Source organism: Myodes glareolus, chromosome 3 (assembly GCF_982192425.1).
Source record: "Myodes glareolus chromosome 3, mMyoGla1.1, whole genome shotgun sequence".
Lineage (NCBI taxonomy): Eukaryota > Metazoa > Chordata > Mammalia > Rodentia > Cricetidae > Myodes > Myodes glareolus.
In genome coordinates this window covers 36,999,279-37,024,122 of record NC_142028.1, presented here as the reverse complement: position 1 = coordinate 37,024,122, position 24,844 = coordinate 36,999,279, and the positions used below count along the sequence as shown (strand labels likewise).

Sequence of the window (24,844 nt, the reverse complement as noted above, 5' to 3'; positions counted from 1 at the left end):
TTGGTTGAGTCCAGGAGGGGTTGACTTAAGGTTAGTGTCTCTCAAACCTGTTTCCCTTTCTTGAGACACAGACAGAGCACCCCAAGACAGGCTTGGGCCAGAATTTATTCTCCTCTTATTTAACCACATTTAATTTTACAGTTACCATCCCGTTGGACTCAGAGATAAGTTGCTGCCCATGGCAGCAGTTCAGTTTCCTTGTCATGTTTGGTAACATAAAAGACACGCTGATGCTTAGAAGATTCAGGTAAATAGCAGAGATTAGCACACATATGGGAGTCCAGTTGTAGAATATAGTGTGGGAGTGCCTGAAACTTGAATTAGCCTGTTCCTGTCTTCTCTGTATCATGCCCTCTCCCCTAGTGCAGAATGGAATCCGCCTGAGAAGCCCCACATTCTGCATCTGCTGACCCCGTGGACCTAGGCCCCTGTCCCCACATCAATTTCAATAACCGCCCTTTGAACAGCTCTCCACTTTATAACTCACCCCATTGTCCTGAAAAGCATAGGGAGGGGAGGCCTTTCTACAAACTCTGTGGCATTCCCAGTGACCAGACAGTCTCCCTGCTATGGAATAAATAGCTGTGTCCTGGAAGTAGGGGGAAAGGCACCCCAGGATTCCAGTATTGGGATGCAAATGAGCAATTAGAGTCAATTAAGACAGGATACAGTGTAATTACCACAATTATGCGACCTTTCTGTGCAGGAGGTGACCTGATGCAAGGGGATTAAATAATAGTGAAACTCTTCATTAACCTAGGGGTGTGCTTGGGGCATAGAGGCCTCATAGCCTAGGCCTAAGGAGGCTGACAAATGGGACCCTCCTCCCTGGGTCTGAGCCACTGCTGGCAACAGCAAGGAACAGCCTGGCTGGAACTACCTTGTCAAAGAACTTACTGTGCCTGTCTGAGACACCCCATCATCTAGCATAGGCCCAAGTGTTGTGACCACCTCCTGCCTCTTCCAGACATATCCTGGGTTCCCAGATGCCTTTAGAGGAGCCCTACTCCTTGCCAGGGAGTACCTTGATCATGAGACTTCTGACTCTCAGAGTCTGACCTGGGGGGGGTCTGTTACAGAGGAATTCCTTGATAACTTTCCCTATAAACACACCTAAAATCCAACACTCACCAAACCCAGTTCATGTGACTCCAGGCATTTCACATGGACCTAGTGCAAAAGCCATATTTTAAATAGTCAGCAGTCTAGACTAAGTTCGTGGTTCTGCTCTTCCAGCCAACAAACCGGGACTGTGTCCATCTCACATGCCCCCTATACTCCGGGACCTGTGGGTGTAGCAGAAGTTACACATAAAAGTCCATTCTTCCATTTTTAGAAGTCATCACCTTGTAAGGCAAGGCAACCCTAGTATTTGGTGCTAGAGAGAGCTGAGATGGCTCAAGTGAAGGGTAACAGCCATTGCATAGGAGGGAGGACATGGCAGTCCTGATAACAGCATCTTGGCTGGCAGTTTTTGTTTGTGGGGTGAGAGGTCACTTCTGAGGTGGGCAGGGATATTTTAAGTCAACCACTGTGAGCATCTGCTTCCAGAGTGATGGGGAAGCTTTGTTAACCAATCACCTCTAAGATGTGGAACCTAATTAAGGTGTGGCTACCTGGAGCCCAGGAAGAAAAACTGGGAGGGACCAGGTGCTCGCTCTCTCTGGGGTGATTCCCACGGGACACAGAGGAGCCTGGACTTTCCATTCTCGTGGCATGAGTTTCCCCTTATAATAAGTAAGAATATAATGGTTTATCTTCAAGCTGACCTGGTTATTTTACAATTCGAGCTAATATTTACAATTGGCGGCCCAACGTGGCCAACAAAATCCACTTAAAAACCTGAGAGAACTTAATTTTCAACACAAAAATACAGTTTAACACAGTCTTTTGCTGTTTACTGCTGAGCTACTGATCTTTTCCCAAGAGAATGTTGAGCACCGAAGACACTCCACCTGGAGCTTGTTTTCTTCTTGGCAAAACTGGCCTTTGGGCAAAGACATGCCCGTGCCTCAACCACTCACAAGATACACAGTATTCATAAATAGATAAAACAGGACTGTCAAGTCCTGCCAAGACAGGGTAAGATAGTTTTAAAAGTTTCTTGCCTTAAAAAACGGTCTGTCAGTCATTTTAGGCCTTAGCCAAAGTTAGTTGCTTCAACGTTGCAAATGAGACTTTGGGTGACTGCCCAGGTGAAAGCATATTTTGGAAGTTGCTTGATTGCACTTCCTGCTTACTCAAGTAATATTGTTTCCCTTCTCAGATTTTCAATGTGGTTGAAGATTAGATAGTAGTAGTTACCTTCCTCATGATTTAGCCAAGCTTATTTCCGATGCAATAAAATGTTTATTAAAAACTTTTGTTATGTGTTCCTTTCTTAATATTGCTTATATTGTTTGTAATTGTATATTTGGTATCTGTTCCTATTGTATATAGTTGTATTGGGTTTGGATCCATCTTGTTTAGACTAAAGGGGGAGGTGATGGGGGAAGCTTTGTTAACCAATCACCTCTAAGAAGTGGAACCTAATTAAGGCGTGGCTATCTGGAGCCCAGGAAGAAAAACTGGGACGGGCCAGGTGCTCGCTCTCTCTGGGTGATTGCTGGGGGACACTGAGGAGCTTGGACTTTCCATAATCGTGGTGTGAGTTCCCCCTTATAATAAGTAAAAATACAATTGTTTATCTTCAAGATGGCCTGGTTATTTCACGAATCGAGTTAACATTTATACCAGAGCTGTGAGATGGGACAAGGACGTCCTGGTGGAGGGCAGAACATGTGACCTAGAGGAAGCTTAGCCAGCTGTGTGGGGACTCAGACACACAGAGGGTGAACACTGTGGGTGGCCTTGAGCTGGCGATGGACTCGGTGAACAAAGGGAGGCTGGGAAAAGGCAGGGGACTTGGAAGAGCCTGGCATGCTCCCTAGCAGTGAGGAACTGGCGGTCGGGATGGGTGAAGACTTGCCAAGTCACACAGCAAGAAGCAGGATTGGATGTTCACACTCGCCACCAAGACTCGACCCTTTCACTGCACCCCACCTGGAGCATGGTCTGCTGGCTGAGACTCACAGGACAGAGATGAACCAGATCTTTGTTGCTGAACCTAGGCAGCAGTGTGGACAGCTCTGGACTGTCACAGTGACCTAGAAGGAAGGAAATGAGGGACCCTTGCTGTGAGCTCAGAATACAGTGAATGGGCCAAATGGTAGGAATTGCCTGTAATGGCATATGGGGACAGCTGAGGAAAGAGCGTAACTTCCCTATCACCCCAGTGACCACCTGGAAGCTTCTAGATGTTCAGAAGACATATTCTGTGTCTATCCCATATCCCTGGCCTCTGCTTGCCCAGGAATGTCCAGCTCCATACTTTAGCAGATATGTCTCAGAGACCTGGGAAGTGCTTCTCTCGGCAGCCTTCTTTTCCTGTTTGACCCTGCAGCACAGTATCCAGACACTGGGGACTCAAACCCACATGCACACAAGCCTTTCATTAAGGACCAGACCTGGGTCTTATACATCCATTGACCTGCAGGAAGCTGGAAATGCACAGTGAGACATGGAGTAGATCAGGCAAAGCAGATGGATTGCAACACAGCTGGAGTACTGCTTGGGTTGCTCTGAGGCTGTGGGCAGGCTCAGCGTCAAGGAACGCTGTGATTGATTAGTAGTGTCTGACAAGAGCACAAGTGGGTGCCAGCACGTGTTGTTTGTGGGCAATCTCTTGACTGACAGATCTATGTGCTAACAGAAACAGATGCTCTCATGGGAAAAAGTCAAAGACAACACAAATACCTGGAGTAATCAAAAAAAAGAAACACATCAGAAGGGATTTGGGGAGATATTACATTTTCAACTTTGACCTCTGTAAGTGGAGATTACTCTTCTGTTTCCTGACTACTCAGGCCCAAATAATCACACAAAACTGTATTAATTACTACACTATTTTGTCAATGGTTCAGGCAAATTTCTAGCTAGCTCTTACATCTTAAATTAACTAATTTCTTTTAATCTATGTACCACCATGAGGCTGTGGCCTACTTGTATGGTTCTGACACCTTGCTCCTTCAGCAGCTAACTGGCATCTGCTTGACTCTGCCTTCTTTCTCCCAGCATTCAGTTTAGTTTTCCTGCCTAGTTATATTCTGCTCTGCTATTGACCAAAGCAGCTTCTTTATTACCGATGGAAATAAAACATATTCATAGCATACAGAGGGGAACCCCATATTATCTCCCCTTTTCTGTCTAACTAAAAAGTAAGGTTTTAACTTTAGCATAGTAAAATTACATATAACAAAACAGGTATCAAGCAAAAGTTACAATTATAGTATTTAGTCTATTTGTATTAGGTAAAAATTAAAGAAAATATTCTATCTTATTTTTGTGAGCCTAAAGTTTTGTTTCTAATCTATCTTTTATTATAACCAAGGAAAACTATAACTGTCTTCAACTCCATCAAAGACCCCAGCAGGATATAATATTACCTAATTAAACAGGAAATGGATTGTAAGCAACTTTCAAAGTTTGAGAAATGACAGGACATTTCACTGCTTGTACAGTCACCCAAAGTTCTTCTGTACCATTTGGGCATCCATATTTAGCCTACATGCCCATAGGATCTGGAAAATTTCCCGTGAAGCAGGAAATTCGAAAGACTATTTTGCCTATATTGGCAGTTTGTCAGTCACTTTCTTCTGTATCCTGCAGAATGTCTGGCAGACTCTTTTATGAAGCAGGAACCCTGAAGGGCTATCTCATCTTCTTTAGGCAAGTTCAGAAGTCATTTTTTGTGGGTCCTGCATGTCCAGTTTATACAGCATACCATCAAGCAGTCCAGGCAAGAACAGTTTCTTACCCAAATGGCAAGCCTTGCCACATGGAAGGCAAATTTCATAACAAGTTTCTTCGATGTTCATCAACCTCTCTGAAGTAATCGATACTGCAAGAAGTAAACATGTCTCACTGCCAAGAAAAGTATAAGTTTTTAAAGCATTTTAAATGCCATGTTCTGTAGGTCTTTGAAGTGTTGAAGATTATCTATCTAACTGAAATATATCTCAAAACCTAACTAATATATCTACAAAACCTAACTAATGTGATTAAAATTTGATTATTATAAATGACTATTAGTCTGTAATTTTTAATTATATATTACATTTTAAATGAGATGCACAATACCTTTAACAAGAGCAGAAATACATATACACAGCATAACAAAATCAACCTTAAAAATTGTATCACTAGACCAAGATTCATACCAATGCAAAATATTTATCTCTATATCATATCCCCCTTATTTTTGTTAGAAGTTGACTTTGCCCATTAATCATTTATAACTATCCCTTTCAAAATGAAAATAAATATTTGTAAACAATCATTTTGGGAATTTGGGCATAGTTTTCTCCTAATTTCTTCCTGCTGTTTGTTGGGTGAAGTATTTTTAGGGTACATAGAGACCTTTTCGGGTGGTCTTGTCCCATCACACCATATTAGTCTGGAAGGAATCCATAAGTTCCCATCCTCTGTAAAAGCAAATGCAGAATTTCTTTTCCAAAGTAGCATATCCTTAGACTCAAATTTTGAAGTCAAGATAATATATATATATATATATTATATATATATATATTGGTTTAAGAGCCTGTACAATGAAATCTATCTCTGTACTTAGCTCATTCTCAATCAAAAAATTTCAAGGAAAATACAATAATATACATACTCCAGACCCTCTGTGTATTTTCCTTCTTTATGTGGCTTAAATTTTACTCTATTACTTTTTAACATTTAATTATTTTTACTACTTTAATCTATGACTCTCTGTACTGTTTCTTCTCTCTCAAAAGCCCATGTACATTTATCTAACACTGACCCATTCAGAGGTATTTTTTTTTGTCTGAATCTTATTGTGTATCTGTAATCATTTTCTGACCAAGAGCACTTTGAAAATGGTAAGCAGCTTGGTTGCAGTGACATTGAATGCTGGCTCTCCCTCTCTTGGTCCTTTTATATGGCAGAGGGTGTGTTTACTACCAGCTCTGTGATCCATGCTCATTGCCCCAGCTCCAGGGATGCAGCAGATCGATGTCACCATTAAGCAACTTGTAGCACTCTGTGCATAAACTCCAAATGTTCTGTAACAGGAGCTCCCAAAAGAGCCAGAGTCATTCATGCCGCCAGTATGAACCAGGAAGCCATTCCTTAAAGGAGCCATGCCTCTGCTTGCAGCCACAAACAGAGCCTTTCTGAAAAAAAACATGCAGCTACTAAGAAGCTGAGTTTGGCTCCTGTTTATGTAGCCCTCATTTTTTTAAAAGTTTTTTTTTGGTCTTATGTGGATCTATGCCAGATGTTAGGCATCATTTTGTAAATGGAGGCTACTTTTTCATTTTTTGGCCACTCAGATCTAAATGATCAAACAGAAATTATATTAATTACAACATTGTTTGGCCAATAACTTCGGTGTGTTTCTAGCTAGCACTAATATCTTAAATTAACCCATTTCTATTAATCTATGTATCGCGTTGAGGCTGTGGCCTACCATTAAGTTTCCAGCATCTTTCTCTTTGGCAGCTGCATGGTTCTACCTGATTCCACCTTCTTTCTCCCTGCATTCAGTTTAGTTTTCCCACCTAGCTCTATTCTGCCCTACCATAGGCCCAAGCAGCTTCTTTATTAACCAATGGCAATAAAACATATTCCTAGTATACAGAGGGGAATCACACATTAGACCCTACTCACACCTTGTGTATATTGTATAGTGATGCTCCCTAACCACCTTCTGTATTCCTGTTGATACTGTTAAACTTTGGCTTATGAGTGAATCCTGGGTAACATATCTGTAGCATGAGGGGCTGGCTTGTTGGGGTTTCTGTTCTGCCTGGTACCCCACAGTCGGCAAGCCCCAAAGAAAAATCACACAGAGGAATTCATAAGATTATAAACTGATTGGTCCATTAGGTCAGGCTTCTTATTAACTCTTATAGTTTATATTAACCCATTATTCTCATCTACATTAGTCATGTAGCTCAGTACCTTTTCCAACGGGGCAGATTACATCTTTCTTCTCTGTGGTCTGGGCAGAATTGGAGGAATGGGCTTCCTCCTGCCTAGCATTCTCCTGTTCTCATCACCCTGCCTCTACTTCCTGTCTGGCCAATCAGCATTTATTCAAAACATGATTGACAGAATACAGACAATTCTCCCACACCACATATCAGCCAGTAGTTTCTTTCTGGCAGTAAACTTGCCTACTTATGGTCTGTGGGCAGCTCATTTGCACATTATCTTTCCTTTATGGTTTTACTAAAAGTGTAAAAATGGGTGCTGAGAGGATCCAGACAGTGTCTGCCACCAGAGACGTTTGGGCCATTGCCAGTCCAGCAGCTGTTGCAGCGGCAACAGAGACCGTGATGACCGCAACCATAGCAGCTATTATTCCGATATCACATTTTTCTCAATACAGGGTCATTTCTGCTCGAATGACCTTCTCTTGGACCAGTAAAGGAATGATTGCTGGTATACAAACTAACAGGGCAGCCGAGGAGCTTCCATCCCAGCAACTGCTCAGGATGCAGTGTCTGGAAGAACAATCAAGAACAACACCTCACTCCCCGAAAGCACTATTCCAAAGTCAGCAGGCCCATGGCCATACCACCACATGTTACTACCACCTCTTAACAAATCTGGACTTTGGCTGATACCCTCTCCCCAAAGCAAAGCTCCTTACAGTTCAAAGTTGGCTGCTGTAGGCCAGCAACAGGGAGCTGGGGTAGGTCCATGATCATGTGTCATATTACTTTTTAAATCCTCCTTATTCATGGAATACCAAATATTTCTTAGTCCCACAACCTTGCTATATGTAGCATTTGGAGTAAAATCAGCTATGGAAGTATTACTGAGTATTACAGTGATGTAAAAATGAAGAATTTTAAGAGTGATTTTGTACCTTAACAAGACATAATGTATCCTAAAGAGAAAAAATATCATTAACAGGAGCTTGTTCTAACAATTGGTGGAATAAAAGGATGGATATAAAGGACTTAAAACAAAAACAAAAATAGTGTAAAAATGAAGGTATGGACATCAGTTGGGGAGCATGGCTGTCCTAATGTAATACAGAAACAGAACACCTACTGGGACCTGCAAATTGTGGCATTGCTTCAGAACCATCGGCCATTTAATGGTCACAACACCACCATTTTGAGGCTCAAGCTACTGTCTATACTGCCTGGGCACAGTGAGGGTAGTACATTTGGTCAGGTCTTTAGGAGTCAGTATTCCAATAACTCTATCCACTCTATAGAGACATCAGAGGAAAACTGACAAATTCAGCCTCGCCAAAGTGGCCTTACAGACTGAGGATAAATTCCTATAAATGTGACTCATCCTTATGTTTTACCTTCTCATCCTTCAACTGTGTCAGCAAGGACTCACGGCAGCTGAGCTGGAGGAGGAAGATATGGGGAGCCTGGGACACAGCGGCTCCTGGCCACTGCATCTGATTGACACATGGGTGTTACTAAATGAGAGCAGCTAGGTTGTCACTTTCAATCTGACTTGTAGATTTAAGCTCACTGAGTATAACTCAAATCAATACACACACACGCACACACACACACATGCATACACACACACACACACACACACACACAGAGAGAGAGAGAGAGAGAGAGAGAGAGAGAGAGAGAGAGAGAAGCCAGTGAGATGGCTTCAATAGTAAGGGTGCTTGCTGCCAAGCCTGACAACCTGAGTCCAGTCCCTGGGACCCATGTGATGATAGGAGAGAACCAGCTCCTGCAGATTGTCCTTTGACTTGCACCCCACCCTCAATATATACCCATACTCACACCCATATAAAATAAATGAATAAATCAGTATTTTAAAATATTTAGTTTTTTCCTTATGTTTTAAATTATGTATAGATGTGTGTATGCACACACACACACACACACACACACATATACACATACACACACAACAGGCATATGGATACGTGAACACGAGTGCAGGTGCCCTCAGAGGACAGAAGGGTCAAGATCCCTAGGAGCTGGAGACATATGCAGTTGTGAACCACCTGGTGTAGCTTCTGGGAACCAGACTTGAGCCACCTGGAAGGGCAGCAAGTACTCTTAAGCATTGAGCCATCGCTTCAGCCCTAACAAATAATGTTTTAGAGAATAGGCAATGCTGAATGTCTGTTACCGACGAGGTCTAGAAAGCTATTGTTTGGTTGACTGCTGACCTTTTCCTTACTGTTAATATGCACTGTCCACTCCAATTGTGTGTCTGACTCGCATACTCTTTCTCTGGATTACAGTATGTGGCACTGTACATGACAGTAAGAGAACGCACTGGTCATGTGACATGCCTGGGAGCACATGGTTTGTTGGTAGCCATGATGCAGGCATTGGTAGGCTGAGGGCTGAGTGGGCTACAGGCTACTATTATTGAAGACCAGAGATAACACCCACATAAAATGATCCAACCTTCCAGATGTGTCCATAAGAGGCATTGTTTCCACCCACTGCTGATCCTCATGTCCTGTTGTTTGAGGGCTGTGTTTAAACCTGTATTTTGTACTAACCAAATGACTGGCTTCTCTCAGATGGGAGAATTAATATGGAATTTTTAGAAATGTCATGATGATCTCATGTGTGGTGGGATGTTCAGATAGGTGACCTTGGGAGCAAGCTGACATGGCTATGAATCCACACCCAGCCTTGATTTATTAGCTGGGTGATTTGGACAGGGTGCTGAGCTCACTGTCCTTTCTCATGTATAAAAGAGGATAACGCTGCATGCCCAGAGCACCATCTGCATTTGCCCAGTGTGCAGCTATGTGTGGTGAGCAAAGTCAGTACCGCTATCATGTGCATGTATGTATGTACAGTGTGTGTGCATGTGTATCTGTGCAGGTATGTACATGTATGTATATTTGCATATGTGCCTGTGTTTGCATGTGCCTGCTTTTGTGTGTGTATATGCATATGCCGTGCATGCCTAACATGCAGTAGAAATTCCATTTCCCTCTTCCCTCCATCCCTGGTTTCCATGTCCTAAGCTCCTACTCCTTTGGGACCCAATGTCTGGGTCACTTTCTTGGAGAAGCCCATACTGATTTCACCTTTCATGGACTTCTGCCTCTCTGTGTCTACCACTGAGTACATTATCTGACTCTGTGTCTGTCTTTTCCACTACCTGGAATCCTCTTAGAGCAGAAAGACCCACTGCGTGGCTCTTCCTCACCTGGGCATAACTCGGTACTGACAGCACAGGAATGGCTTGAGTGTTGAGTGAGCGGATAAAGAATAAATGAGAAAGTGAACAAAGGAATGATGTGAAGGACTGGAGCCCTGGCCAAGTCAGACCCAGCCTGCACAGAGCGAGAGGTGGTAGCAGAGGCAGCCTGCTCAGAGCACACGCTCTCCCTGTGATACCAGCAAGCCTGTGCTGCATCTGTATGTGCTGAGGGCTCTGCAGAGCTATACTGGGATCTAAGAATGTCCCTGGCCTGTGAATGCTGATAAGCTCCTTTCTAAACAGCACTGGGGAGGTCTCAAGAAGGGACAGTGCAAGTGATTGGAGAAGAGAAACTGACAAAAGAAAAAGAGTCTAACCTGGCAGACACTGGGTCCTGCAGTGGGAGGAGTAGCTGACACCTATGTAGGGGTCTGGAGTCTGGAATGCGTGATGGGTTGATCATCTCTACATGAGCAGAATTCAGATGCATCTCCTTCTCATGTTCCTCTTGATTCCTTGATAGACAGGAATGTCACATTCAGTATGACAAAGATGACAAGGGAGGCACCATCATCCCACTCTTTGCTTCTATGAGTCTAGTTTAGGTATTTTCTGTCAGTAAAGTCATATAGGAGCCACATCTGTGTATTCAAAGAAACTCAGAAAATACTGAATGGAGGTTTGCGTTGAAATTGAATGTGTAGATGTTTCCCTCATCACTCTTCCCTAGATCAATGTAGAGTGCTGATTGCATGGTGCTTGCATTGTAGCAGGTATTGTCAGCCATAAGAGATGACTTGCTATACACAGAGGATTGTGGGGCTCTCTGCAAACATGGTGTCATTTGATGTGAGAGACATGAGCATCCATAGCTACTGGCAGCTATGAAAACAAGACCCTGTAGATGTTCAGAATCAACTGCCTTGCTGAACCTGGGCTGTGTAGATGAATACAGAGAACATGGTCCATGCATCTAATCATATTCAGGGCAGCATTCCTAAAGGACAGTCTGCAGCGTGCAGCGGCTTGGAGAGGGAGCTGTGCTGAGAGAAATAAGCCCATCATTCCCACTCTTGCCTCACTCTCTTCTCTCTCCTCCTGGGCAGGTCGTGTATGTCACTGCCACCTTCCCTTACATCATGCTGCTGATCCTCCTGATCCGAGGTGTCACATTGCCAGGTGCCTCTGAAGGCATCAAGTTCTACCTGTACCCGGACCTCTCCCGGCTCTCTGATCCACAGGTAAGGGTTGTAGCTTAAAACACAGTGTCACCATCAGTCACTGAGGCTCAATGGCCAGGTAAGTAGGTGGAAGCCTGTGGCCTCCTTGGGATAATAATTATTAATGCATCGATTAAACACATAGGAAAGCAGATGTGGTAAAATACAGCTGGAGAACATTTAAAGGTACCTGTGTGGTTTTGTGACATGGACAGTTCTTAGTTAGTGCCTTCAGTGCAGCATCCTGCACAGGACTGAGAACTGCAAGTCAGGTCACCCTCGCCTGCTATGCTTAGGATCAGGCATTTTGGATTTGAAACTTTTCTGAGTATTAGAATATTCACATATATTTGATAAGCATCTTGGAAATGGTACCCAGTTGTAAGCATAAAGTTTATTTGTTTCATGTATGCCTTGCATATGTGCTTTTAGTTGTTTTGCATGTAAAATAAAATCTCTTGCCATGATATGTTGACATGCTGGAAGTTTCAGATTTTGGTTTGTGGGATCAGAGATACTCATCCAGTACCATGATTTCAAAACAGCATTCATCATGTTTTCTTTTCTTTGTTTGTTTTGAATTTTGAATCAATTTATTTTTAATCATGCTATGTGTATATATGCCACATATGTGTAGGAGGACAGAGGGGTCAGATCTTCTGGAAGCTAGAATTACAGGTGGCTGTGGGAATTGAATTCTGGTCCCTGGAAGAGCAATATGTGCTCTTAACCACTAAGCCAGATATCTCTCTAGCCATCACCATAGATATCTTAGCTAGCTATACCACCATTATATCCAGGCTTTCCTTCCTGAAGGGTCTGTGGTTTGTTGACAGCACTCATGGTCACAAATGAAGGACATGCTAAACTCCAGTTAGAACTTGATTTAACAATTTTTTTTCCCTGCCTGATGTTACAGACCTGCCACAGAGGATCTTGGTGAGAAAGTAGGTCCTTACTGTGATTAACTGATTAACTTTTTTTGTTGAAAAATTCACACCAAACCCACCCCACCCCCGTACAAAGACTTGGAGAAACTGATTCATTTATCTCTAGTCTCTAGTCAGGCCTAGATTATTCCAGTCATAATAAGTAACACGTGTTTATGCCTGAGCCCCTCTGAGTGGGTTCATGGTGAAGTGTCTGGGAGTGTGTTAAACAGAGACCCCTCATCAGCAAAGCCCTCAATCTCTACTCCATGCCAGAAGCCTTCAGGGAGTTCCCTAGACTCTAGCCCAGACCCCTCTCTACTGGTCCCAGGTCCACAGTAATTCCAGCATATAAAGCTACTTGCTCAGGGTTGGCTGTGTCCACCAGGAAGTACTAACTTAATATAGAAATAATCACATGAATCACACAGAATTGGTGTCTAAGTTTCAGAGTTTGAAGCTTCCAAGAGATTTCAAGCGCGTGACTTTTGGCTCCCTCTGTCTGGGCAGTGTGGATGGAAGGATTTGCAAAGCAACTCAGAGGTGTCTGTGACAGTGAGTGATGAGGCCAGTGGAGTGGGACACATGCTCATCTTTACCAGTTTTTGCCCTGCCTCGGGGTGCTACTGGCCTCCTGTAGCACATCCCAAATCACAGGCAAGATCCCCGGGAAGAAAGGAATTGGCTCCTGACTGCTGACCTGGTCAGCTATAACTCTGACAGCAGGGTCTCTACTGAAGCAGCAGTTTGGGGCTACACATATCCCATCATAAGTCCATCTTCTCTTGTTCGGTCTACACTTTTGGTATCAATAGAAGACAGGTTTCTGCCTGTGTCCTCTGACTACCCTCTTCTTCCCCCTTGAGCCTTAAGGTCCATGAGCCATGACCATGAGTCATGACCATGAGCATCCTCAACATGACGTATCTAGACCTTGACAATCATCAGGGGGCCTGGAGCTTGCTAAAGATGCAGACTCATGGGAGGTTACTTTCAGTGAGTCTGGGATGGCTACAGGACAACCAGGTAGGTAAGGAGCCTCAGAGATGATTCTGATAGCCAGAAAAGATTGGGGAAATCCAATTGCCACTTCCTCAGAGTACTACATTCATACACACACACACACTGATATACATAGACCAACATACATACATATACATACACATACATACATACACAGATACGTAGAACACAAATATAAATGCACAGAGACATACAGACAAAAAACTCATATGTACACAGATAAACATGCATACGAATACACATATGCCCATACAGATGCCCAAGTGTACACACATGCAGACAAAGGAAACACGTGCTTCCTTTGCACACGCAGAGAGAAACACATGCATATGCACACTGATGCACACACAGAATTTGTATACAGATGCACACACTTGTATACAGATGGACATGTTCACATATATGTTCACAGATGAGTACGCATGGACACACACTCTGAGAACATGGATGAATCAGCACACCCACAGTCTGAAAACACAGATAAACCAGAGACCTAGGAATCTGCTCAGCTCTTCTCTGACCATCGCAGGTTCCCACTGTCTTCCTAGGTCTCCTTCTAAGCTTTAATTGCTCCACCAATGACCTGAAAGGCTGAGTTGTAACCTCCTGTAGTCATGAGCCAATAAAAGATCGTTCCATGACTATCTACCTTTTCTGAGAGCCAAGGAAGAGACCTTAGGAGGGCAGAGAGAGCCTAGAGCTCCAAATCAATGTCAGGTCAAGTTTCCAGTCTCTAGCCTTGGCCCCAGGCTGTCCATCCAGAGCATCAGGGTGTGGGGGCTGGGCTATTGGGTGGAGTGATCAGCAGAGGAGTTTCTCTCCTGGTTAGAGTCACGGCAGTCCCATGCGCAGCTGAATGATTGCCGTTAGTTCTCTCATAGAGGCTGCAGGCCTGTGCACCACAGTGTGCATTGTACTAGATCCTGGTCCCTGGAGTCCTCAGCTTGGGAGAGAGGACCATCAGGTCAGACCACTCCCCCAGCCAGGTATCCCCCTGAGAAGAACAAAACAGGATAGGGTGAGATCAGAGACCTTCATCCTGTGCCTTTCCCTCTTGGCTCATGGTTCTCAACTGTCTATTAGGGTAAGAATGCTTGTCTGCCATGCAGGGTTGCTGCAAGGCACCGTACATACATGTGCCCAAGCCCTTGCATTTCTCATTCTGCTGCCCAGCCCCAGACCTGGCTCATAGTAGGCCCCTGGGTCATGTTGGCCTATATCTGGTTCTGAGTAGGACAAGTCAGAACCCCACAGCCCTAGAGGAGGGTGGTTTTGAACTAGAAACCGAGGCTTTTATTGTGGGTCCAGGGAATTCAGTTTCTTGTGAGGAACTTGAAGGGCTGTAGCAGCTCACTGTGTGCCTGTGACTTGCACTCCGTGGTCAGCGCTTTCTAAACATCTGCTTGTCTTCACTGTCAGCCCTGTGTTTTCTCTGAAGTGTGAAGCGCTCCAAGTCCATTTTCCCCCCTTACATTTTCACTTTCTGTCTTTTCCGTCTTTGGAGAGCCAAAGGGATCTTGCATTGTCCCTGCCCCAGATTTCTGCTGCTCTCGCTGGCCATTGTGTTTCAAGTGCGTGTTTTCAGGGCGAGAGCAGAAAGGCTTGTCACCGATCCAACTCGCGGGTCTGCTTTCCCAGGAGGGGCCCTGAAACACCACTTCCCGGTGCAGCCTCCTCTCCCCAGCTCCCCATCTCACAGGAGGACAAACCAGACCACAGGAGGAAGACAAGACCCTGGTGTGAAACCTTCTGAGCCCTGAGGAAGACTCTATGAGATCACTGCCACCTGGTGGTAATGTTCTCTGATTCCATGTCAGGACCCAGAATAAAAAAATGGCCTCTGGCCTGAAACACTTTCAAACCAAAATATCCATGTCTCCACTGATTTAGAGATAGCAGATTTAAAAAAAAAAAAGAAAGAAAGAAAGAAACATCACTGGTGTGTAGGCCTCCCTGAGACTGGAAGTCCCACAAAGTTTTCTTTGCAAAGTTTTCTTTGCGTATGTGTGGTTCTGTATTAAGTGTTTCTGTAGCACGGGGTTTGTCATCTTTGTCAGGCCTAGCCAACTCATCACACAAGGCTCTTATCTTCAGGGAGGTTCCTGTCTCCTGGGAGACGCATGATTAGGTCAGTAATAACAATGGGGGGGGGCATTACTGCGGATTGGAACTGACCTGCAGGCACACGTCTTACCTAACCTCCTGTCCAAAGACAGCAAATCTCCCCTTTTCTTGGCTCATGGAGTCAGGATTGCTGGGCTCCTCCTTGGGGTTCTGTGTACCATACAGATGCCATTAAAGCGTTGGAGCCCCAGGTCTTCTCAGGGTGAAGTTCTGCGGTCTCTTAGCCCATTCAGCAGTGTTGGGGTAGGAGAGCTGCTGCCATGGCCTTCCAAGTAATGATACTGGAGGCTGGAACACGGCACGGATCACAGAGCACATGCTTAGCTTGCCACCTAAAATGTAACTACTGATGGTATTCTACTGAAGGCTGACCTTCTGCCAGTCCCCACAACTGTCTTGTCTCTCAAAGTTACCCAGCCACCAAATCATTACTGAAAACCATCTCGTTCTATGTACGGGCAAAGTCCTCACTTGCATAAAACCCGATTTCACAAATGAGGGAGCTGAGGCTTGACGGCTAAAGGTTTTACATCTAACCCTGAGTCCAGTGGCTTGTGACCCAGCTGAGCAAAGGGCACAGTACCAGAGTCATCATGCCTGACCATCTGGCTGCTCTGTCTCCCCAGTCCCAGCTGCCCTTCTCGATCCTGAAGTCACTCTTTGCTAAAATTCCAGATGCTTCACATCAGATAGGTTTTGTCCCCACCAAGAAGCCATTTCCTGTCCTGTGCCAGGAGGCTCCTTGCCTGCAATTTGGAGCAATTCTCCAGTCACTCCCTTCCCAGTGTTCAGACAGACAGACAGACAAACAGACAGACATGTCTTCCTTCCTTCCATTTTCTTTTTGCTTTACTACTCTGTGTTGCCAGTGTCACACTTTGAGGGTGCTCATTTTGTGGATTTAAGTTCAGCCTAAACAGTGGAGACAAAACCATCTCAATAGTGGGCTCCTTCTCCTTATTGCTTTTAACCCTTCCCTCACCGGCCCTGCTGCCTTCCTGCAGCATGCTCAAGGAGCTTGGTGGGGAGCCTGAGTCACCAGATCAGTGCTTTGGTGTCTTCTTTAGTTCTCTGACTGAAGTCTATTAAACACAAAGCCTCCGTGCTAGAGTAAAGCCTGTGTTTTCTTGTCTGCTTGTGCGCTGGTAGTTTCTGACTGAACACTGAGTGTTACAGAATTGGTGTAAACACTAGATTCTGTTATCTGCCTTTGAAGCGTGCTGGCATTTTGTCTTAATGTGCATTCTAGTCCAGGTATGTCCGGACAGTTAACTGAACCTTGAGTGGGCTCACCCTCACGTTTTCTCAGTTCAGATCGATGGAAGCCCATGCTGACCCCAAAAGACACTGTGACGTCATAGGACTCGGTAGGAGGTGATGGGCTTCTGAGGTATGCTTCTCCTATAGATCCCCTCAAAGCTTGGCTTTAGGCCTGAAGAAGGCGAATGTATTGATTTCCTTGTTCTAGGGCGGTGTTGCTTAGCTGGGAAGTTCTGCTTCCTAGGAGACATTTGGCAGTATCTGCAAATCTATTCAGTCACTGCGTTGGGCCTGGGTCCTATCTCACATGGCCCTTATTCCCAGACCACAGTGGGCCTGGCTCCAGCTTCCAAGGCGTCATCATCCCAGATTCTGTCTCAGTTGTTCTTTCTCTACACCATCCCATCGCTGGCCGCTCACATGTTGCTGGTCATTATGCTCCCGCGTCAGGATCCGCTCAACCCTATGACCTGAACAAAACCTTGTTATTGTTTTAATTCATGGAGCCGGTGGTTGCCTGGCATAATCTCATGTTTATTAATCAGTGTATTTATGGTTAGTATTATCAGTTAGAATTTCAGCTCTAAGCAAAGGATGTTTGTGTGTTATCCACTACTAATTCCCTGGTACCTGAGCCAGAGCCAAGGACATGAGAAGATCCTATTCACTGTGAAATGGTGGGTAGATGGGCAGATGAACAGACGGACAGATGGATGGATAAATGGATGAGTGGATGGGTGTTAGATGGTGGGTGTTAGATGACTGTGGATGGTCAGAAGATGGATGAATGGGTGGTGGCTGGGCGGGAAAATGGATGATGGGTAGTTGACCAGATGGATGGATGGACTAATGGATGTAGAAGGGGCAGTTAAATGGATGGATGGTAGGTGGGTAGATGGTCACATGGATGAATGGTAAGTGGATAGCTAGGTGGTTGAGTGACTGAGTGGGTGGATAGGTGAGCAGATAAATGGATAAACAGATTAATGGATGGTAAGTATATGGGTAGTTGGATGGATGCTGTTTGGGAGGACAGATGAGTAGATAGATAGTGGGTAGATGGCTAATAGGAGGGTGTGCAGATGGAAAACAAATGAATGGGTGGGCAGATGAGTGGATGGCTGGCTATATGGATAGATAATGGGTAAGTGGGTGGGTGGACAGATGGGAGGATGGGTGGATAGAAGCAGATGAACGGTTGCCATATGGTAATTTATCTTAAAGAATACCAATAGTCAGAGGTGAATAAAAGCATTCTTTCTTTCTGTCTGTCCTAGAGACTTCAGGGAGCTTTGATTTGCTGTTTGAAGGAAGAGGAAAGAAAGGTTGTTTGAAAACAAGCATGGATCAAAAGAATGAATGTCTGCATACATACAGGAAGTTGCTAGAGAGTCATGATTACAGGAAGTAATTGGTGACCAGCAACCTATCTGAGACGGCTTTAAAGAATGAAGGGCTGTGTTACCCTCTCCAGAAATTGTGGCTCTCAAGCCAAAACATTCAGACTTCCTTTGGTGGTCTGTAGGTGGCTGTGGAATGTTCCTGAGTGAGAGGTTGATTGGTGAGAGAGAGCTGTAATTTCAGAAGGCCGTTCAGCTCAGGGCAGACTGAGTGAAGTCAGACAAAGTGGGTTAGGGACCCGACTGCTTCTGAATCTGCTCTTTGCTTGTCCTGTGTGGCTATGGCTTGGAAACTTGCCCCCTTTGACCTTTAAGATGTCCCCTTATGTGCTCCTAGTGGACAGGAAACCCCTTTTACTAGTCTCCTGTCTCCATGTAGATATTGTCAAGCTAGAGGAGACAGCAAGTGTGAGCCTCTTCCAGTGTGTAGAAAAGACGAGAGAACAGTGCGAAGGGGAAGCAGTGGAGCACATAGCCGAGCAGCTATGTTGGGGCTTGGAGTGCCATAGGGTCACACACACACACACACACACACACACACACACACACACCAGCTATAACATTATAGGTGGCTGTGGTTGAAACTCAGAAGGCTTGACAGGAAAGAGGTAGCATGATCACTTCAAGAAGACACCCCAAACCCCCCATGACGTGTGCTCAGTGGTATAACTGACAAGCCGAGTTAGAGCTGTATCAAGAGAAGCATATTAGCCCTAGACTGGCCTATATCCCAGACTGCCCTCTGGTTGGATCCTCCCTGAACTTATTTGCACAGAACATATTTATGGAGTATTGAGCCTGATTCTGCTTTCATAAACCAAGTAACCACTCCTGCTAGCCACAGGCCGGCAACTGTGGGAGTGGGTGGAAGAGCAGGTGGGTAGATATAGTTCCTATTTTCTGGGACAGTGGTTCTTAATTGGGGAGGGTCTCTGGTTAATATGCTTTTTTTTTGAGAGTTAAGCTTACAGAAATAGAAATCAGAAAATCCAAAGGATTTGTTTCCCTAATACCTCAAGTTTTCTGTCATTGTTGCAGTGGTTCATTCCCCAAAATTACAGAGCCAAAATTGCTTCCTTGTATTCACGGAAGCCCATTGTTATTTATACTTTGTGTATTTGTGTGTGTGCACAATGCACTACAGCACACTTGTAGGAGCGAGAGGACCACCCATGGGTGTCAGTTCTCTCTTTCCACCATGTGGTCCTGGGATCAAACTCAGGTCATCATGCTTACCAGCAAGTGCCTGCACCCTCTATGTTGGACATTCTGTGGGTTTAGACAGCTGTGTAATGACATGTACCCAACACTTTATAGTATCATACAAGTATCATGCAGTAAGACCATTGCCCTGAAATTCCTGTATTCTGCCTGTTCACACCCACTATCCTTCTGGCATTTTCCCTGTATCCACAATTTTGTTTTTTCCAGAATGACCTGTAGTTGGAATGGTGCAGATTTAGGCTTTTTATACTGGCTTCTTTTGCTTATACCCTACTACACAAACTGCTTTCAGGCCAGCCACACTGCCTGTCTCCAGGAGCTCATCAGAGGTGCTGGCGCTCGGGTTCCATCATGAGCTTGTTCTGTCAGAGCCCACGTTTCAGCAGTGCCCTCAAGTGACTGGCACACAGGTTCAAGTTTGAAACAGCCTGGTCTAAGAGAAACAGTCATGTCTGAGAGAAACAGTCATGTCTGAGAGAACATTCCGGGCAAGTGACACCTGTCACATATATCAGGAAGGGCTCATGTCTGACTAGGTAATGGTCCCAGGGACAGGTAGTCCAAGCAAGCATTTCTTGGAGCCTCCCTGCCCACTCTAGCGTGGGAGGCAGTAGAGAAGCACCTTCCTGAAAGTGGAATGCAATGCCCCCCTCAGGGAACTACACCCCCTAAAGCTGTGCTGTTTAGTAAAGTAGCCACAAACCATGTTTGCTTCAATTGACGGAAACTAATACATACACAGTTCAGTGCCTCAGTTTCTCTAGACAAGTTTCAGGTCATTAACAGTCACCTGTGACCAATGGGCCTTAAAGTGAGGTGTGTATTGGTCAGGGTTCTCTAGAGCAGCAGAATTAAAAGCAGGACTACGTGTTAAAATGACACTCCTAAGGTTGGTTTACAGGATGCGTTAGCATAGTCCAATGATGGCAGTCGCACACCAGAGAGGCCAGCAGCCCGATAGTGGTTCAGTCCACAATGCTGGATGTCTCAGCAGTCCCAGTCTTGTGCTGATGACCTTGAGGAATCCTGAAGAGCTTCTGGTCTTTTGTTTCTTACCAATGAAGAAATCGGCAGTCATGGAAGCACCAGGCATGCAGAAATCATGAAGGCATGCAGAGAAATGCAAAGCTTCTTTCTTTGTTTATCTGTGCTCCCAGCAGGAGCAATTATATTTATTAAGGTGTATGATAAAGACTGCAATGCAGTTAACCCCTCTCCTACATTAACAAGCTGGGGAAACAGCATCTGGGAGCAACTACTTCCTTGATAGAGAGCACCTGAGGGCCAGAGAGAGGATGTGGCTCACCTAAGACCAGAAAGAACCAGACTAGAACAAAGGACCCCATATGAAACACCTGTCACCTTTGCAGTTTTCTGACTCTGTCCCCTCACCTGTGAAATAATGAGTCTAGACTGACATGGAATTGAGTCTCGACTCACTAGCTTTGTGACCTCAGACAAAGAGTTTGACTTGTCTAGATTTCCAAATTAATTGTCCCTGTTCTTTCTACTTCTGTTGGGGATAGAGAATATCAGACATACTGGTAGACTCGCATGGAGGAAAATGCCTGAGATTTGCAGAGGTCACAGGGAGGGGGACAGAAGAGGCTCTCTGTTGAAACCAGCCCCGCAGTTTCAATGAGCCACATGGACACAGTGACTTCTGATGATTTCTGACCCAGCACAGCTTTATGAGCAACTGAGTTCTCTTTTGCCCATGAGCAGCAAGGTAATGGGGCGTTGATAGGTCCTGGGTGACTGGAATTGTGACAGTTGACGTCCTTCTCTGTGCAGATGCACTGGTGTGTGAATCTCCTGTCCCATTTCTTTCACTTCTCATATGCAAGCAGAGCTCTGGAGCACCCACAGGGCAAGCACCACCCTGCTTTTGCTCACAAAGCGCTCAAGCCTGGCTCCACTCTTTGATTAGAACCTTAGTGACATTCGGTCAGGCACAGGCAAGGGAACACAGCTCCTCCTCCAGCCCTACAGACGCTTATGTCGTTGTCTTGTACACTTTACCTAAAGAAGCTATGCTGCATGATGGGAAACTCCCCACTCAGACTCTGGGGACCCAGCACTATCAGTGACCTTAAACAAGCCACCGTCTCTCTCCGTGCCAGAATGCCCTCACCTAGAAAAGAAGGGCACTGAGTAAAATTGCTGGCTTTTATCTTTTCGCCAGCAATAGTCCTTTAATTCTCCACTTCTGACGCTCCCACTTGGACTGCTTCATGCCAAGTGGAAATTCCTCTTAATAGCCCCATGGGTCTGAGTCATAAAAGGAAAAAAAAATCCCTTGGCAAAGCCCAGAGAGATTTTCAGGGTGTCTCCTGGGGAACAACACAGACTGGAGAAGAGAGGTGGTTTACCTGTGGTCCTGTGAGTGTTTTTACTTTACACAGCATCTGAAAGTGGCATATGAATGCTGGTCTAAGAGAACACGTGATTAAACCAGGTTCCTCTCAGCCACTGTCTGCATGAGCAAACCCTTCCTACATGTGGACAACATCTTACTCAGCTCTCCTCGAGATGGCTTGTGTGCTGCCCAGCACATAGTAGGTGGGCACTGATTGCTTTTTGCTGAATCTCAAAATTATGCTCTTTCTGAAATGGTGAATGCATGGCATTCATTTAGACCTCTACACAGGCGGTAGAGCTGGTGGAAAAGTCACAGAGTACACAAGAAATAAAGAGCTCCCTCTGGACAGGATGTGGTCTTTATACATGTCAACCCCTGCGGTTACCTGCTCACGATCTAGTCAGTCAGGAAAGCCCAGCGTGAATGTGGGCAGGGCCTGTGGACCTGCCTTCAGCAGAAGCGTTAGGAACAGCTGATGGCCACTGAGGAAAAAAAGTGTCACTCTTGGGGGATGTGGCTGGTAACCTCTGCCTTGGTGACTGGCCCCACATGCGTGTGCATATCGGAATCACTCAGTAGACTTAGGATTATTAATAACAAAAGAGGAAGACATGGAGTTGGAAGGGTAGTGAGGTGGGGACTCTAGGGAGAGTTGGGGTCAGGGAGCAGTGGATGAGTATAGTCAAATATTTTGGATAAATGTATTCAACATTCCACAGATGAATAAAACATTATTTATAAAAGGGCAGGATGGTCCCTAAGAAAACCAGATGGAGGAAATAGCAACAGCCACAGGTTTCTTTAGTAACGGTGTCCAAGACAGAGATCCCAGACATAGGGTAAAATGGGACCAGGGAAACAAACTCATACTTGCACTTGGTTTGTCCTTTTCTTCTTCTGGATCCCTGGGAGACTGCTTCACCTCATTCAGGAGGGATGTGTGGCTGGAAGTGAGGGGTAAAAACCCCCCCTCCCCCGCCAGGCAGACGCGTGACTTGCAGATGGACGATGACAGGAGTTTAAAAGTGTCTTTAGCCTGGGAGATGATGTCAAGGCAGAGACAGCAGAGTCCCCAGAGCGCTTTGGTTTTCGGGTCACAGACTGAACACTGATCTTTGTTTTTACCATTGCCAAAAAGAGCAGAGATTTACATAGTTTGCCACCACTGGTGCAAACATGTGTGTTGCATGGCTTTTCCCAGGGAGGTGTGAACAAATGTCTGTTCATCCCAGATAGGGCACCGACTACAGACCAAAAGTCCTGATCTCACCCAAGCCTTGCTTGGTGAACCAATGAGGTGACTGATGTAGCTCCAAGGCAGATGCATCACTAAGAAGTCTTCTCAGCACAGGAAGTCTTACCAGCGGCTCTGACAAAAGGTCCTGTGCTCCAGCAATTGTTTATTGCGTATACAACAATACGGGGGGAGGGTCTTTGTGAGTCTTGTAGTCCTCTGTGCTTTCTGAACCTTATAAGTTTCCTTAGCTTCCTGAGTCCTTTGAGCCTCCTTATCCCTCTAGGAGAGAATCCTTCAGTTTACAGGCAATAGCTACAAGACAGCCCACCCCTTCCCCTGCCTCTCACCTCTTCTGAGTTGTTTCCTGAGACTGGAGTGGGTGGTTAGTGTCTTACATTTCTGCCTGAGCACCGAGGCCCTGTGCTACTGCCGCGATCACTCCCAGTGACTTAAATAATTAGCAACCTTCAATCCACTCTGAAAAAAAAAAAGTTCTTTCTGTGACTCAGGGTAGCAGCAGCAGTACCCCACGGCAAAATCAAAAATGTTTAAAAGCGACTTGACAGATACATCCATTTAATAAAACAATCCTTATGGGAGCCTCTGGGTGTCCCAGCTATGAACTTTGCTCTGGCTCATAGTGTTAGACTTAAGTTCCTGTCTAGGGAGTGGGTTTTAAGTCCAATAGGAAATCAGTTGGTTGCACCCTGACTAGCTTAGCTCTCCTGTGAACATAGTCCTAGAAGGCATGTGCACCCGAGGGCACATCTTACCTGGCATGTTGTTAATGTAAGAGATCAATATCGGAATAGTAACATCAGCAACAATTCTTCCTGCCACAGCCTGCGTACAAAAGTCAGCCAATAGAGAAGGGGCTTCCAGCTCGGCCCAAGCTTGAGCTCTTTGTGTCCTTAATCTCCAGCAGTACAATTTTCCATCTAGTTCTGACATATAGCCAAGAGCAGTGGCAACAGCCTGAATTGGGGTAGGGGGAGCTATTGAGGTGACCCCACTGGCCAGCAGCCCATTGCTGACACTGAGACTCTTACCCAACAACTTTATGGCTCCTGGGAGCATCTTCTCCCGCCTGCTCAGGTGTCTTCATTCAAACTCTTTAACTGCTGCTTCTCGCTCTTCTTTCAGATGCTATTGTAAATGTGCAAGACACTCAAGGCTTATTAGCATCCTTTATGGAACACGTACATAGAGGGTGGGCAGGAGCCCTGAGAGCCAACTACCTTCCAAGGCAGTGCAAGTTGGTCTTGTGATTCAGCAACTGGAAGGATACTAAAGAGAAAAAAGAAATATGTCAGCAAGATCAAATCCAGCATGAAAGGATGGTTTCACTGTAGCAATTGTTCTGTCAAGTGAACAATGTTAGGTGCTGCAGCTCCGGTTCAGGCACTACCTTATTTAGCTCTCTCTAATCCACAGTCATCCTCCATGAATGTCCAGCTTCCTCACCCCGATACAAAGCTGCTGTGAGCCTCCCTGCCTGCCATAGGCTCAGTGGGGCCAGGTACTACTGCTTACATAGCAAGAAGCCCAGCGAGCTGGGCCATGCTGTGCCCTGCTGTGTCTGCTGCTGGAACTGATTCTGGGGTTAGATAGACTCCAGGTCAGTGCAGTAGCCCTTGCCTCTCTGTTGGCCACACTTGACTATAGAAGGCGCCCTGGGCTGGATGAAGGACCTCTACCCCAAGTGTGCATCATATACTCTGAAGATATAGCTGCTTACCACTAGAACAAGCTTAATCTCTGTCGCCTGAGCTATTTTATCAGTTATGTCTTCTGTGAACATTTTCTCGGGCTTTCAAAGCATCCAGGTT

At 45.3% G+C, this 24,844-nt stretch overlaps 1 protein-coding gene across 1 annotated transcript in view; it reads left to right on the top strand.

Annotated features, from left to right (window-relative positions):
- The window catches only part of Slc6a11 (solute carrier family 6 member 11), a 119,541-nt gene that overhangs the window by 53,098 nt on the left and 41,599 nt on the right, over positions 1-24,844 (top strand). The window contains exon 6 of the mRNA XM_048438355.3: positions 11,343-11,477. Within this exon, the coding sequence (XP_048294312.2) occupies positions 11,343-11,477 (135 nt within the window). The remainder of the gene's footprint in view (positions 1-11,342; positions 11,478-24,844) is intronic.